The sequence below is a fragment of the Stegodyphus dumicola genome, chromosome X1 (genome assembly GCF_044657685.1).
Source record: "Stegodyphus dumicola isolate Sdum_Otavi_A_Nest chromosome X1, ASM4465768v1".
NCBI lineage: Eukaryota > Metazoa > Arthropoda > Arachnida > Araneae > Eresidae > Stegodyphus > Stegodyphus dumicola.
In genome coordinates, this window is record NC_140780.1 from 49,993,564 (window position 1) to 50,010,222 (window position 16,659).

Below are 16,659 nucleotides of genomic sequence, written 5' to 3' on the forward strand. Positions count from 1 at the left end.
GTTCGGTTCACCATAGTCAACCTTGAGACTCGACTTCTTTACTGGGATGTGTGATGTCGTAGCATCTCCCTATCGTTCTAATATCTTTCTTGTAAATGCTTCTTGGTGCAGAAAGAGTGAGCCGTCTTTCAAAATTTTGAAAACTGAAACCTTTCTAACCTAAACGAAAACCTTCTGTTGGTAAGCTTCCATATTGGCTAATTGTGCACACGATTATAGTACCGAGTAAACTGTGGCCACAAATGTCAGTTGAAATAAAACTGAAATTTAATCTACCTCGACTGCCGAGTTTCCTAGCCATAACGGATTCGACATTTTAGCTTTCTACGCAATCCAGAATTCTTCCTCTTCAGTATGAATGTATGTTCTGTGCTATCTATATCCTGTGCCATCAGTATTTCTGAATTTCTACATCTCAGTATTCCTATATCAGTGCTTCTAAATTTGTTTTCATCACTCTCTTGCTCTCTCTCTATATATATGTTTGTGTATGAGAGAAAGAGGGAGGTAAAGTATATGTAAACTAAAATTCTAACTTTAATTTGTTATAGGCTATTTAGTCTCCTAATTGATTTGGTTATTACCCCTTTCTATCTTAAAACAGTAATAGACTTTTAGTAAATCTCTCTGGAAATGACCCAGCCCAGAGAGCCAGAATTCTTGTCAAATAATTCCTCATGACGCATGAACTTCATGCAAACAATCTTTTAGCCAACAATATCAAAATATGTAAATCAGAACTATAAGTAACAAATGGAAATAAAATAGAAACAGAATGGTATTATTCTTAATTTTCTTGTCATAATCTATGCAGTCTTCTCCTGCTTCCAATCCTGCAAACATATAAGCCAGTGCTTATCTATATATTGTAATTGTTCAAGAAAAGCACATATATTGTGCTAATTTAGCTGTGCTAAGCCTTTTTTATGATGGCAGCCATTGATTGTTTACATTTAAAACAGCAGACTAGTGGATTTGTTGCCAATCTAGAGAAACTTAGCTTCGCAACAACAAGGATAACGCCTTCATTTGTTATTGCCAATTAAATCATGCTTAATCCTTTCTGGAATTTTTTCGAGGAAATAAGTGTTTAAGATTTACTTCGTAATTTTTAATATAGATATTTTGAGTTTTTATGTATTTTTGCCTTCTTGCGAAGTGAGAACTGAATTAATGGAATGAAAAATACTCAATCGTCTGTGAAAAACTGTTTCTTTTTGGTTTTTAATTTTTTTTTTTTTTTTTTTTTTTTTTTGCTTAATTTCTTTTATACAACATTCTAGCTTTATTATAGTATTTGAATAGAACATGTGGGAACGATTAGATAATTCTGTTCTTTAAACGATATAAATTTTGTGCATTATGAGTTATAATATGAACGAAATATAATACTGTTAAGTGAATCTAGCGCCAGAGTGTCGCTATGATAAACAAATACTAGAGTGAATTTTAAAGAATGCATTTATTCTATTGTGGTTTATGCGCTGTCGGCGAAGTAGACTTAATTCAGTCTAATAAATTTAAATGAAATGCAAGAAAAAATGCATATAATTTAATATTCCGTATAAGGAAGTCATGTGGTGTACACATCAGATTTTATATATTGTAATTGTTCAAGAAAAGCACACATATTGTGCTAATTTAGCTGCGTTTGTCAAGAATATTTTGTATAAAAAAAAGGCGGATTTTGGTGTATTTAATTACGGCAAAGCACACTAGAGCTATTTGCCTAAAGGGAGGGATGCCTTCGTGGAGGACTTTCTAAGGGAAACTGGCTCGTATACACGTTACACATGGGGAAAACCATGAAAACGCCCATGCAGCCAGCCCGTTCGCGGGATTCGAACCTCGGACCGAACTACCAGTGTTCAGCGACTTTACCGCTCGGCCGCTGTAAATTACAAAAGGAGTATTTAACAACCTATGATTGCAAGCATGTTCTTATGTTATGAGCTATCATATTTTATGTCATGTGCATGAAAATGATCTTTATATAAGTATACATATTTGAACGTATGTATGTAGTATTTTAATTGCGTAGAAGGAATTTGGTACTTGTGGCTGTAGACAGGGCTGAGTGGGAAGGCATACAGACAGTGCTACTGGATTTGGACGAATCACCAGTCTTTATTTTCACAAATATCAAATCATCTTGGTAAACATTTATCCAGTCATAGTTAAACATGATACTTTTTATTTACACTGGTTTTAAAAGTAAAACGTAGGCATCTTAGACTGGAAGGCAAAGCAGCGTGAATGTTAGCAGGGTAGAAGCTACGAAAAAGAATGACAGCTGTTTGGAAAGCAGAATATATATCAAATCCATGCATAAGTATATCTAATCGGTGATTGGTTAATTTTGGTTTTTAGTTTCATTTTTCAAGCAGCATTATGTAACATGGAAAGATCTCAAATTTGGGAGAACAGATGAATTTAGGGAGAGACCATAAAATCTATAAGAGTTAATTTTGAGGTCACCAATCATTTCTTAGCAAAGCCACCATATTTTGTTATATTTTACATAAATATGCAGTGAAACTTATTTAGGGTAACCGTTGATAATACCAGACAATTTTGCTCCTGATGTATAGGTAATAACTTTAAAGACAATGACTCAGTTATTTTAGGATTGATGTTAATTTATGATTTAAGAAATGTTAGTCACTTTCACAAGAAGTCATCTATGGCAGTTATTTGCTGTGAGATGTTTTAATGTATTATATATACTAGGGTGTTTCATTTTATAAGGCAAAAAATAACAAAATTTTTTCAGACTTTGCTGACTTCCCAATCTCAGTGATGTAAAAGTTGTACAAGCCAAATTTCAAGAAAACTGGTTAATGTTTAGAGGTTGCATACTTTGATCAGTTTTGTAAAAGTAGGCAAACATATGACTTTTCAATGTTAGTTACTTTTATTGGGAAAAGGAGAAAGCACAACATTAAAATAATATTAAAACTAGACACCAAAATTAATAGGCAGTATGATAGGCAAAATGTGTTATATTAATCAACTTTGAATTTTGCAATAATTTTTTTTCTCTTGGTGAAAACTTTTCTATGATGCTCGACTACCCTGAACAAACCCATGAGCTTTATCAGAGCACTTTTTTCTTTCTCTGTTGTCATTGACCACCTTAAGAGCATTCACATAGCTTCTTAGAGAATCATTACAGTAGTCTGTCACATTGTGATCCCGAACATTTCAAAGAATGTCTTTGTTTTATTAGTAATGAAATGGTCTCAGATCTTTTCCTACAAACACTAGGTTTTTACCCTCTAATTGTTTTGTTTCCTTTTTCTTTGCAGGTTTGGTTTCTAAATTGTTAGTTTTATTTTCTTTATCAGCCTGAGTAATACGTTCATCCAAACGAGCCAATCCTACCTATGTTAATGACAGATACCAAAGGTGTCTGTTAGCAAATGTGAAAGCACTTTTTTGACATGTGCATTTGGGTAAGTTCTGAGGAAGTGTAGCATATCCAAATCATTCTTTGGAACCCATCGACTTAGAATTGCCTCGTGCTGAAAGCGAACGTTTATGAGCTGACAAAATGTGCAACCTGTATCATTCCTTTAAATTCTTCTGGAGGAATATTAAACTATTTAGTGAAGAGGACAATTTTGATTGCCTGTGTCATCCACCTTGCTTGATGCAAATCCCCTGGGATCCTGAAACTGAAGTTGTTTTGAGACCAACCTCCTAGGTACAGGAGTGAGAGTTGCAATTCTTTGCAGTCTTCTCTTAGATGACTTCTGTCTTTGAGGACATTTTGAATGCAGTTAACCATTTTCACTCATTGTTTTAGAAAGCCTTGAAGGGGACTTCCTTCATCCAGCATTAACGAATATGACTTCTTGTCAAGCGAAGCGCACAGACTTTGGAACTTCTGAAAAATCTGGATGTCAGGATCATTGATGATATGCCACAACACTCCTCAAACACTCCTTTTAGCATTAGTTCATGGGCGTGATGATGAGAAGCCAGCCACAATAATGTTCATCCAAATTCCCTTTCAATTCTGGTATATGGCCCTTGGATCAGTCCTGTATTAGATGTTGTAGTATCAAAAGACATACCAATGACATTGTCACATAGCCTAAATTCAGAAAAACTGCTTCACCCATCATCTTACCATAGCCTTTCAGGGCAACAGGTGTGCTAAGCGAGTGATGAAAATCTTTACCACCCACTAGCACTGTAAGTCTGTCTTCTAAAATTTTGGCACTGCGACGGGCAACAGTTTGCTATCTCAATGCAGGACCAAATCAGGGGGATTTTGAAAGAGCGACTCTTCAGTTTTTGCTATTTTACTTTTATTGATCTCCCAAGCTTGGTAAACAGTTAGCTGGAGATGCAGAAATTTTTCAAACATTGGGGCCTAGGCTCTTTGCAGTTGCTATAAATGAAGTACTTGCTTGTCAAATAGAGAGCTGTTCTCGATCCCAAGTAGAAGTGAGTGTATGATCTAGGACTTGAACATAATTTTTTTATTGCTGGAGGTGAAAATTCAGCCTCTTCTTCACTACACGAGTCTCCCAATTTAACTGCCTTATTGATTTCAGTGATAGTTTTGTAATATTTATTCTTATATGAATGATTTTTGTCTTCTTTTGTAACACTTAGTTCGTATTTTCAAGGTGAAAACCTTGTCTACTCTATTCAGTGATGAACTCTGTATGATCTTCTCTTTACGACCTAATATAGTCTTTATCTTCTTGTGATACAGTAGTTGTGTGTTCCATCTCTCATGTATAGTGGACTGTAAGTTGACTTGTGATTACCTTAATAGAACTCAAGAAACTTCAGAGTCATGACCGAATTTCTTTATTGTCTTTTCAAACATCATGTTGGCTAAGGAACAGTGACTCCAAGAACTTGGCAACCTCTAGCTTTAGAAGTGTATCTCAAAAGAACCTCTGCATTGTTGGAACGCCAGTAACTCCAAGGAACCCTGAAGCCCCAAACGCACACTTAAAATCCCTGATAAATTTGCATTTGTGCTGCTCTTCGGCTCAATGACTAGAATTACAATTTACATAGCAACAAACAGTAGTCATGTCCATCACATTTTGGCGGGAAATGTCAAATAATGAGATCATCTTTCCAAATCTGCCATTTCACATTTGCTTTCTCAGTCATTCTCAATTTCTCGTTATCCACATTTTGGTATGCTTTTACAGCTTCTGTATACCAGCGTGAATATTCTTCTTTAAGACATATATTTGTTTTCCTCCACGCTACCTGTGGTTAAGTACTAGTAGATTTATCAGCATCCGTAAGTGTCTTTTTCTTTTCTTTGTGGTGGTAAATAAAAAATAAAAGTGCTTCTTCCTTTGAAGCACTTTGAACTCCTAAAAACTTACTACTAGGCACCTTATGTTGCAGCCAAATTCCTCTTTTGGTTGCCATTTTAAAGTTCAGTTACCTGCAAAAGATGAAAGAAAAATATGAGAAGCCCATATGTACAAGGCACTTTGATATTTGAAATTTCACTAGTTTGAGGTAAAAGTGATCAGTGTGTGCAACCCCCAAATATTATTCGAGCTTCTTGAAATTTGGCATATATATCTTTCACATCGCTGAGACTTGGGTATAAGCAAAGTCATACAAAAATCACATCTCTGGCAAAATGAAACATCCAAATATAAATAAAATTGAAGTAATAGGTCATCTAACTTTACTTAATGGTAATACACTGACTACCAATAAGTATTTGGACACCTATGCAAATGACAATATCTGCGGTCCTAAGGTACATCACAGATTCCGCCGGTATATATCGTGTAGGAAACAGCATCGGCTTTTGTCGCATGCAAGATGCCTTGCAGTTTGGAGCTCTCTGATTTCGAGAAAGGTATAATTATCGGGTATCACAAACGTGGCCGATCCATAAGGGACATATCTAGCGATCTGAAGTACCCAAAATCGACAGTGGCCTATGTGATTAAGAAGTGGAAGGTGAGCGGTGACTGTAGAAATGTACCCCGAGTTGTCAGACAACAAAACTGGGAGATAGAGACCGACGAGTGCTATCCAGAGAAATTCGGAAGAGCCACACCCAACCGATGGCCCTCATCCGCGAGGAGTTTCAACAGGCATCCGGGAGTATTGTTTCAATGAATATCATCTGTAAGGAAGCACATTTGCTTGGTTTTCATGGTCATGCTGCTGCCCATAAGCCTTTGATAACAAAGTCCAACCGCTCTGCTGAGTTAATGTGGTGCAAAGCACATCGAAATTGGACCGTAGATCAGTGGAAACGGGTTCTTTGGAGTGACGAATCAAGGTTCACTCTTTACTGTTCAGATGGAAGGGTCTGGGTTTGGCGTCTACCTGGAGAATGTCTCCTGCCAGAATACATTGTGCCAACGGTCAAGTTCGGCGGAGGTGGAATTATGGTCTGGAGGTGTTTCTCCTGGGTATGGGCTGGGACGATTGGTCCCCATTCATGGTAAGCTCAACTCCGATGCCTACTGCACTATTTTGGATGACAATGTGCTTCCTACGTTGTGACAGTTTTACGGGTTGGACCCCTGTTACTTTCAGGACGACAATGCCAGTTGTCATGTTTTGACGTTAACCAAGGCTTGGTATGGTGCCAATGGAGTTCATCGAATGAACTGGCCTGCCCAGTATCCAGACCTGAACCCTATCGAGAACCTCTGGGACGAGTTGCATCGCTGAATTCAGGGGTGCACTACCCTTGTAAAATCGGTGAAGGAACTTCTATGTCTTCTCCAAGCCAAGTGGAAGAAAATACCACTAGCTGTCATACAAAGACCTGTGGAAAGTATGCCCCAGAGGGTCCACGCTGTAATTACCTCTCGTGGAGGCTCTACCAACTATTGATTTTGAATAAAGTTAGTTTTTCTTTTCTATCACAGGTGTCCAAATACTTATTGGTAGTCAGTGTACTACTTTGCTTAATGATAATACTAAAGCTTGATAAAAATGCGTACGAAACTGTATTTAAAAAGTTATCATCAAGTTTTATTCTTCTCATGTGTAGTTGAATTTTGCTTGTATCTGTTCTGTGCAGTGAATGGTACATAAAACTGCTGAGCTTGGGTGCATATTTGCTAAATGTTAACAGGTTCAGTTAGAAGACTGAAAAATTATAGTATTGTAGTCCTTATACTAATTACTGTTCTGTGATTAGGTTAGATTAGATTACCTAATTTATATGATATGCATTACCTATTTACCTTAATTCTCCCCACAAGAGGGCTTTCACATTTTACCATACATGGGAAATGGCTGTAAAAATCCTATTTTGCTAACTCATTTTCTTGAGATCAAACATGAATCCCAAATTATAGTTCAAATATGGGGTCCATGTGACCCTTTGGTTGTTGCTGTTGTATGTTTATATACAAGATTTAAAAATATGTATATTTTTTCAATTTTTGTATTTTACTGTAACATTACCAAAGCAAGTTAAAAGGGGTGGGACAGAAAACTTGTTCAGATTAGTTTTGTTGTTTATATGAAATGAAATTTGCTGTCAGGCGGAAAATAACATGGGTATTATTTCTTTAATTATCTGTGATTTTATCTTGTATCTAATTTTATTTGTTTTGTTTTAAAATCAATGTGGCAGTGCAGATGTTTTTGTTAATTGGCATTAGGTTGTTTAAATGTTGTAAGAAATTATGATTAATAGTTCTGCTTGCAACATTTGAATATTAAATGCTGATTTTTTCCATATAATAATTTGTTGTATTAATCTTTAAAGGGTCCTGCTGAAAGATCTCGTCACCGGTATGGGTCCTCAACATCTATTCCAGATACTGCATCAGAAGCTTCTTCTAGAAGTGATACACCTTCACGTTACAGTTCCATAAGCTCTAAGAGCAGCTTGAATGAAGAGGAAAATAAAGATTATAAAAAAGTATATTTTATTTAATTTCAGGTTTATAAAAATTGATTTCATGCATAATGTCATTATTTTTCACATAATATATGTTTTTATATTTTCAGAATATAAAGTAGTTACTGTTTTGATTTTGTTTGGCATATCGTCATAGAACTGTTGTTTTTTCTACTGAAGGAGATTATGTAAAAATTAATTTTAATCAAATGTTAAGTTATATTGTAACTGCCTTTGTTTAATTGTTTTTTGATATTGAAATAAGCTTGGTGAACTAATATTTTTTCTGCATTATTTTTAAGCTCTATGAAGAAGTAAAGAAAGAAAATGAAAGGTTAAAAGAGCAATTAAGGAAAACTGAAGAAGAGCTAGAAGGAACAAAGAAACAATTACAGAAATTATCTCAGGTTTATTTGTTTGATTTCATATTTTGAAAAACATTTTTGCGATCAAATATTTTTTGTTTTTTGATTCATCTGAATAGTTGATTACTCTATTACAGTTGAATCGTTGATAAGGAGTAAAAGTAAAAATCAGTGTCATTGACATGTAGTAGCAATTTATGGGAAGAGATATGCGTACTACTGTGATTCTCAAGGAAAAAGTGTAAATCAGTCATAAACCAGGAATGATGACAACATTACGACTAAAGCATACAGTAATATGCTAAACGTCTCTGCCTATTTTGTATACACAAAAAAATATCAGAATGTGCAGCGACAAGAAATATTAAGAAAAGGGAGTATGACACCAAATAACGAAACAAGAACATATAATTTTTAATAGGAAATGCTTTTTGAAAAATACATAATCCCTACTTTTTTTTTTCAAATGCTGGTTAAATGATAATTTATGTCAGGAGTCAAATGATCTGTGATGCAGAAAAGCAGTAATCATTACTTGAGTTGGAATACTTATGTGGGGCTTTGAACTGGTTGATAAAAATTTGCAGCTCTCATGTGAGCATTTCATACACATTCAGTAAAATTAATGTCTGAATAATATGCTGTTTATAATCTGTTAATATGATTTTATTTAGTCATCAGAAATCATCCATTATATGAGCTGTGCATGAACTGGTGTTATTTGTTAGAATGAAGTCTGGATGTGTTGCTGCCACAAAATGTCTAATGTAATGGTTAAAAGTATTTATCAGGATGTTTTTGTGCTGTTGCAATGTAGTTGCCAAAGGTACTAAAGTCTTTTCAGTGAATGAAACAAATTCCACTCCACATAGTGATTCCACTATCCTAAAAGAATATCCTTTGATAATCTTTGATACTTAAAGTCTTAGCTACTTGATATTGAGTGCCAGCCTCTTTTCACACTAGCATTCTCTGCCAGTCTCTTTTTCACCCTTAGTTTTCATTCTGCAGAGTAAATTTTTGATTTTTTCATGAGGAATTTGTTGCTGTAATTATCTAATATTCTAGTGATATGCTATTGTGCATATGTTTTCTGTTTGTATGTTGCATACATGACAAATAATGGAACAGAATCATTGGTCGTGGTATAGAAAAGCCAGCTGCATTTAATCACCATCTCTTCTATTGACCAGCCTTCTTGTTATTGCACTGAGGGTGAAATGAAAAGCGGATTTTTTGAACACTTGGTATGATCAGTAAATGTACCTTGTTGCATATAATATAAAAAGACTTTAGGGACAATTACCAGTTGAAGTTAGAATTTTATTATATACTGTAAAAATCATTTAACATGAAACTGGGGGGAATGAAATATTTTTTCATGTCAAAAGAATTTCGTGTTAAAGGGTATTGGGGAAATACTATATATATATTAAACAAAATTAAGTTTTATTAGAGTACATTTTATTTATATAGTATATATTTAATAAAAATCAATGTAACAAAATCATCCACAAGAACTTAATACACAATTTTCAATATTTTGAAAAACAAAATATTTATCGAGCTTTTAGAAAATAGTCTGACATTTTTCTTTGCATTATCTTTTTCAGCATCAAATTGTCAACAAATTGTTCAGTGTCATCCATTTTGTCATTCATATCACCATTGGAATGTGCACCTAAACAACTGCGCATACTTTTCATGATGTTCCTCATTTCGGATGACGTGGGAACAGGAGCTGTATTATTCATTTCATTTTCGTCATCAGGATATGTATCAATGATTTTTTTTTTAGCTTTGAACAAACTCCAAACTGTCTTTGTCTGCCATAATTGGGGCCGTGTACACATTATCATCATCTGCTGCAGTGAATTCTTCCGATGATACAGTAGGACAGTTCAGTAATACAAAAACTTTCTAAACGATTTCATTAAGTGTTGGCTCAGTTTCAATATCCTCCTTCTGCATTTCTTTTGGCGCAAACCAAACTCGCTGATTTTTACACATACTGCAATGTGCTCATCACCGAATTTCGGAGCCAACTGATGAGAGATTTGATTTTTTGTGTGGCGTTTGTATGGGTGGAGTGTGAAAGTAGCTTAGATAAACAAAATCGGCTAGTGTCACAGGCTATTCCGAGGATATTTCAAAGCCAAGTCATGTGTTATACGTCAAGTTATGTGGCAAGTTAGCCTCCTGTGTACAAAACATGCAAAACCACATCTCTTTTGCTTCATCTCTTTCACTTCTTTAATCTCACCTGCGTGGCTGGTGTTTTCTATATTTTGTTCATTCCCAAAGAATTAATCTTTTTGTGTTAAGCAGTTTTCATTTCGAGTTAAAAGAAAAAAAAAAAAAATGCATGAAAGTAAACATTAGTTTGTCGGGACCATTGTGTTATTTTGATTTAATCGATATTTCTTCTTAAGCATTTTTGCGTTAAATCTATTTCACTGTATATTTGATATTTTGTGTATGTGTTTATATATATAAAGTGAATGGGAAATTCATTTCTAAATAACTGGTGAACACAGTGAACTACATTTCTAAATATCTAGCTATAGTAAAAAAAGAGTGTCTTGCAAAATGAGACCAGTTGCAGCAACTGCTGACAAAATTCAGAGCTTAGTAATGCTGTTTCAAAAACTATGAGAGATACAGAGCCAATTAAGTGCTGTAGAGTAGTGGTTGCAAGCTTTTCCATGTATCCCATAATAAATCTTTGCAATTATATGGAATCCCCAACTCCCCCCTTTAAAACTCATGACCTCATCATCCTCATCCAGTATTCTGACAACATATTTTACCCATTGTATTATTTTAATACCAGAAAATTTCTTATGTTGTTTTTACTCTGACAATGTTAATTTTGAGGTTGCTTTAAAGAAATCTCAACTGAAAGAATCTCAAATCCAGTCCTCATCACTTGGAAAAGTAGTGTTTGGAATGCCCCTGTGAACCCTTTTTTAAGTAGGTTATGTTTCCTTTGACTTCTTTCGTAAATCAAAGCTCATTAAGCTCATTTTCTGATTAGAAATTGTAAAAGGTCTCAAATATTTTTGTCTAATTGTTTCGTCTAAGCTCCAGAAATCTAAAATCTTTGACCACTGAATCAATTTGGTCATATATTTTCAAAATAGTTATAGAACTGTTCTGTAAAGTGAATTTATCTTATTTTAAGGAAACGAAGATATTCCTTTTCAAGCAATCAATTTTCAAGCATAATTCAAATTGGTGTGCTTAGAAAAAAGGGCTTCACTCAAATGAGTGGCAAATATCGATACCAATTCAGAGCTATTATCCAGTTTTAATTCTGTTTGAAGATATTTGTTTTAACAACTTGAACATTTTAAAACAATTTGCAATTTCCCTATACCTGCATTCCCTTTACATTTAACAATGGGGGGATTAAAACAAAATTAATTTGTCACAATTGTGCAGAAAGAGAAGTATATAATTGACTGAGTGATTCACTTAATAGGGAAAATATAGTTGAAAGAGTGGAGAACGGAGTGGCTGTGTGCAATGATTAAGAAATTCACTAATTTAACAACTATGGATGGAGTTAAGTAGAATGAATTATGTTGTTTTTTACACATTTTGGTTAATAGTGATCATGAAGTGCGCCTAAATAATGGCAATTGCATTTGTTTGTATTCTTAATTTGCTATAATACTTGATTTTTTTCTGTCATTACTGAGAATTTTTAGCCTACCTCTGACTAAGCCATGGTGAATCCCCAGGGATATGTATACCACTGGTTGGAAACCACGGCTGTAGAGAATTATTAATTTAGTATGAAAAGACATATTGTGCATGCAAACACTTAAAATAATCATCTGTGTAGGCCAGGGATGTCAAATTCATAAGTATACTTGGCCAAACAAACAAAGTTTAACTTTAGGCGGGGCGCAAAAAAAAAATCAATACTCATAGAAACGTAGATTTATTTCGAATAATACAATAATAAACATATATATATATATTTATATAGAAAAGAACAAGAAAATTTTAATGTTTACATCCTGATACTTGACATCTCTTCTCTGCTATTATCTTTCCTATTTCGGGAGAAATTTTGTTTGCAGTGATAACTTTCAACGCTGACCCAAGGTGAGCATCATTAATGCGGTTTCTAATAGGAGATTTATTACCTTTCATGACTGAAAATAACTACTCGCACCGATAAGTGCTATCAAACATGGAAATAATTTCATATGCGAATTTTCGAGTATTTTCAAACCTGGCTGGTAAATATTTGTAAAATTCAGGCACGCCCACTTCAATGAATTTTGCTTTTAAATTTGAGTTGCATTGAATCTCGATCACCTCCATTTGCATATGGCTGGGTACTGAGTCAATACTTATTGAGAACATCGAAGAAAACAAAAACAAAAAAAAATTGTATTCGAGGGAACTAAAATCATTAAATCTCGTTTCAAATTCAGTTGTTAAATTTGCAATTTTTTCTGCATATTTTTGATACGAACAAGTATCATCTAAACTTGATTTGTTCATGCTGCACATCGGGAAGTGCGTCAAATCTTCATTTTTAAGTTGTTTTTCCCAAAGAACTAGTTGACATTTGAATGCTTTAATTATGTCAAACATGTTCGTAATGATATGATCTTTTCCTTGTAATGATAAATTTAAATCGGTTAAGTGTTTGGTTATATCAACCAAGAAAGATAAATCTTGTATCCATATTGGATCGTAAAACAAACGTCTTGACTTTTCGTTTTTAAAAACTGACATATTTCTTCTTTTAAATCCCAGAATTGTTTGAGAATCTTGGAGCAAGATAACCAACATACCTCTGTATAGTAGGACAAACCCGAATATTCACTATCTAACTCACTTAAGAAAGCAGTGAATTGACGCTGATTTAAACCTCAAGATCTTATAAAATTTATAACTTTTTTTATATGTGACAAAACATTCTCCATATTTATTACTTTCGTGCATAGAACTTCTTGATGTATAATACAATGCATATGATGAATGTTTGAACCGTGATTTTCACTAAGTTTTTTTCTTAGTAATGCTACGAAGCCCTTGTTTTTCCTGGTCATTGATGGAGCGCCATCTGTAGCTACAGAATTTAATTTTGCCAAAGGTAGATTGTATTTCTGCAGAAGTCCAAAAACACAAGTAAATATATCTTCTCCTGTGGCAGTACCAGGCATCGGTATTAGTTCCAGTAATTCCTCAAAAATGTTAAAATTCTTGTCACAAGAACGAAGAAACACTGCTAATTGAGCTTTGCCACTAATGTCCGTGCTCTCGTCACAGGCAATGGAGAAACTTTCGAAACTAGATGAATTTGCTTTGATCTGATCACTTAAATTCGTGGCTAAATCAGTAACTCTTTTCGCAACTGTATTTCGAGACAATGAAATTGATTGAAAAGCCTTCACATTTCCAGGACAAACAATTTCTCCAGCTTTCATTAGGCATTCCTTGATGAAATGACCGTCAGTAAAAGGCTTCGAACGTTTAGCTATCAACTCGGACAAGACGTAGCTTACATGTACCGCCGCTTCACTTTCTTGCAATACTTTACTAAACATGGACTGTTGCTTTTTCACTCCTAACTTGAACTCTTTCAACTTTTCTTCTCTCATTAATCCTTCGTAATTGTTATATTTCGATTTGTGTTGTTCGTAATGACGTTTAATATTATATAACTTTGGTACATTAATAGTATTATTACATATCAAGCAGATTATTTTATCTTTTATTTCACAGCAAAAATATTCTAATTCCCATTTTACTTGGAATATTCTATGTTCGTCAGCGATTTTTCGTTTAATTTTACTACCACTTGGATTTGATATAGACATAATGAATACAAAGGGCTGGAATAAACACGGTTAACGTTAAAAAGTTAACAAAAATTTATTCTTTCCACAAGAGATAAATCAAAATGCTGAAATATTTCTTCAAAAATATTCTAACAATATCACAAAATGTCAAACGTTTAGCAAAAATCAATTCAAAACAGAGAAACTAATTCTATCTCACAGTGAAATCGCTACAAATCAATCACAGCATTAAGTAAACAAACAGTTCGCTAGAACTACAGCTACTACTGAGATGAGTTGTTTGTTCTCGGCTTTTATAAGCTTTATAATTAATTTCTCGAATATACTGGAAACATCTATAAATATCTGGATTTTTGTGGATGGCAACAGCAATTACGAGATATGTATTTATTAGGTATTAAATGCATGCGCTGTTCTACAGCTGTCTTTTCAAAAATCGTCTGCGTTGCTAAGGCAACATGAAGCAAATCTAATTACAATTCTAAATAAAAAAAACTAACTAAATAAATAACTATGAAATCTGTAACAATATGAATTAAGTAATAATTAATAATAAAGCAAAGTGTATGCACATGCATGCACCAATATATCGTACAAAACTATGATTGGAAAACTCAGACCATGAGTTCGGCCACATTCAGCTATCGGGGGATGCGTACAAGTTCTGAGTGCACGTGTCCCCCAAAAGCCGAAGGTAGCTGAACACAAGCTACTCACACGCATTTGTAATTTAAGTAGTGTGTGTGTCAGCTCGCTGTGAGTAATCTAACAACACTGAATAAATTATCGTTAATTACTTAGCAGTAAACATTTCATTTTTTTCTTCATCGATATGTTATTTTATTATTATATATTATTATTTGCCGATATATTGGCCGGGCCGCAAAAATATTTGTTGTGGGCCGCGAGTTTGACATCCTTGGTGTAGACTAAAATGTCTGAAATCGATGCATGACATTTTGATTATAAAATGTGACTTTTGTTCCTAAACAAAATGGTGATTTTTTTCTGTGAACAAATGCTGCAGCCATTTCTAAAAAAAAATAAGCATATGCAAATATGGTATGCAGATTATGATGTCAGACTTCAGTACGAAATAAGTGTATGGTAAACAAATGTACTCAACTAAATAGGTCTACAGACTATACGCAGAAATGGTAGCTTTTAGTGATAAGATTTTTTGTAAGATGAAACTATTCTATGGTGAATCCTAATGAAGCATCATACAGACTATACAGAAATCTTCTCTTATATTTCAAATAGATCTTAATCTATGGACAGAAATCATTGTTACAATAATTTGATGACTCCAGCGGAATGTGAAGTACTATAAAATAACTATCTTTATTTGGGCAGATAAGTGTGTGCTGTGCTTTTATAAGCACAAAAGACATTTTAACATGTGCCTTAGCAGTATGGGAGATATCCACAGAGCATGTGGCGTATCTAAAAGAAATATATGGTAAATTTTGCAAGAGTACAGTTCCCAGCCATACTATAATGCACCACTCTAACATAAAAAACGGTGCACCAAGGCAAAGTTATCCGAATGGGACAAACATTAGTAGATGTGACGTACACTCAGTGAAAAAAATTAGATGGTTCTAAATCTCCTGTTCTACTGAGTTGATTGAGGAAATTCAAATTACTTTTTTCATGATTTGAAAGTGTAATTTAGGATATGTATTAAATTTACATCTAGCTTAGTTCTAACATACATATTTTGAAACAAAATCACACTTCTCCCAAAATGACATGCCTATTTTTCTTATATATATATTATGATTCTCAACTCAAATTGTGCCTAAAAGCCAAATTTTTTAAAATTTGGTGTGAAATTTGATCAGTAATTCTGAAGTTCACCTTGGCACACTTTTTTTCACTTCGTCCTAAGAATAATTCAGTTGGCATATTTCTCAATAATTTCCCTATCATTCTGTGCGAGTGGGGAAAAAGTACGGTTTCTTTCCTTGTTGCATATATTTTTATTTCATTCAATAATATTTCTTAATAACAGTTATTTTTAGACATTTTTCTCTTTTTAGAATTTCATTTTACTCCTCATATGGCATACCGGGTTTTTTTCATATTTTGATTCTTCAACTTAAATTGTGCATAAAAACAAACTTTGGTGTGAAATTTAATCAGTAATTCTGTAATTTACATTGGCACACTTTTTTCAGGCCAACCACTTGGTGAAATTCTATTTCTCTTTCATTCTGCATGAGGGGGAAGAAAATATGATTTCTGCCTTTCTTGCATATGTTTTTACTTCATATTATGTTTCTTAATCACAGTTGTTATTTTGGGGCAATTAGACATTTTTCTCTTGTTAGAATATTATTTTAATCATTTGAATTGTGTGGTTGAATTATAGTGCTTCAAACAATTACTTTAAAAATTTATATTTATTCATTTGCATTTTGTACTTTAAACATCTTTATTCTTATAATTAAAAAAAAAATCTTTTATTTGAATAGCATTTCTTTCAGAAGAATGCTTTGTTGCCCTGTATTCCTCATGATGCCTTTGAAAACTGCATTAAAAGAAAAATTACCTTAAAAAGAGAAAATACAGTAAAACACTGTTTATA

General features: G+C 33.7%; 1 protein-coding gene across 4 annotated transcripts in view; it reads left to right on the forward strand.

Annotated features, from left to right (window-relative positions):
• LOC118195112 (protein phosphatase 1 regulatory subunit 12B-like) overlaps positions 1 to 16,659 on the forward strand; it is a 234,081-nt gene that overhangs the window by 203,276 nt on the left and 14,146 nt on the right. For all 4 annotated transcript variants that reach the window (XM_085807799.1, XM_085807801.1, XM_085807800.1 and 1 more), the window contains 2 exons: positions 7,739 to 7,894; positions 8,176 to 8,280. In XM_085807799.1, coding sequence (XP_085663925.1) covers positions 7,739 to 7,894; positions 8,176 to 8,280 — 261 coding nt within the window. The remainder of the gene's footprint in view (positions 1 to 7,738; positions 7,895 to 8,175; positions 8,281 to 16,659) is intronic.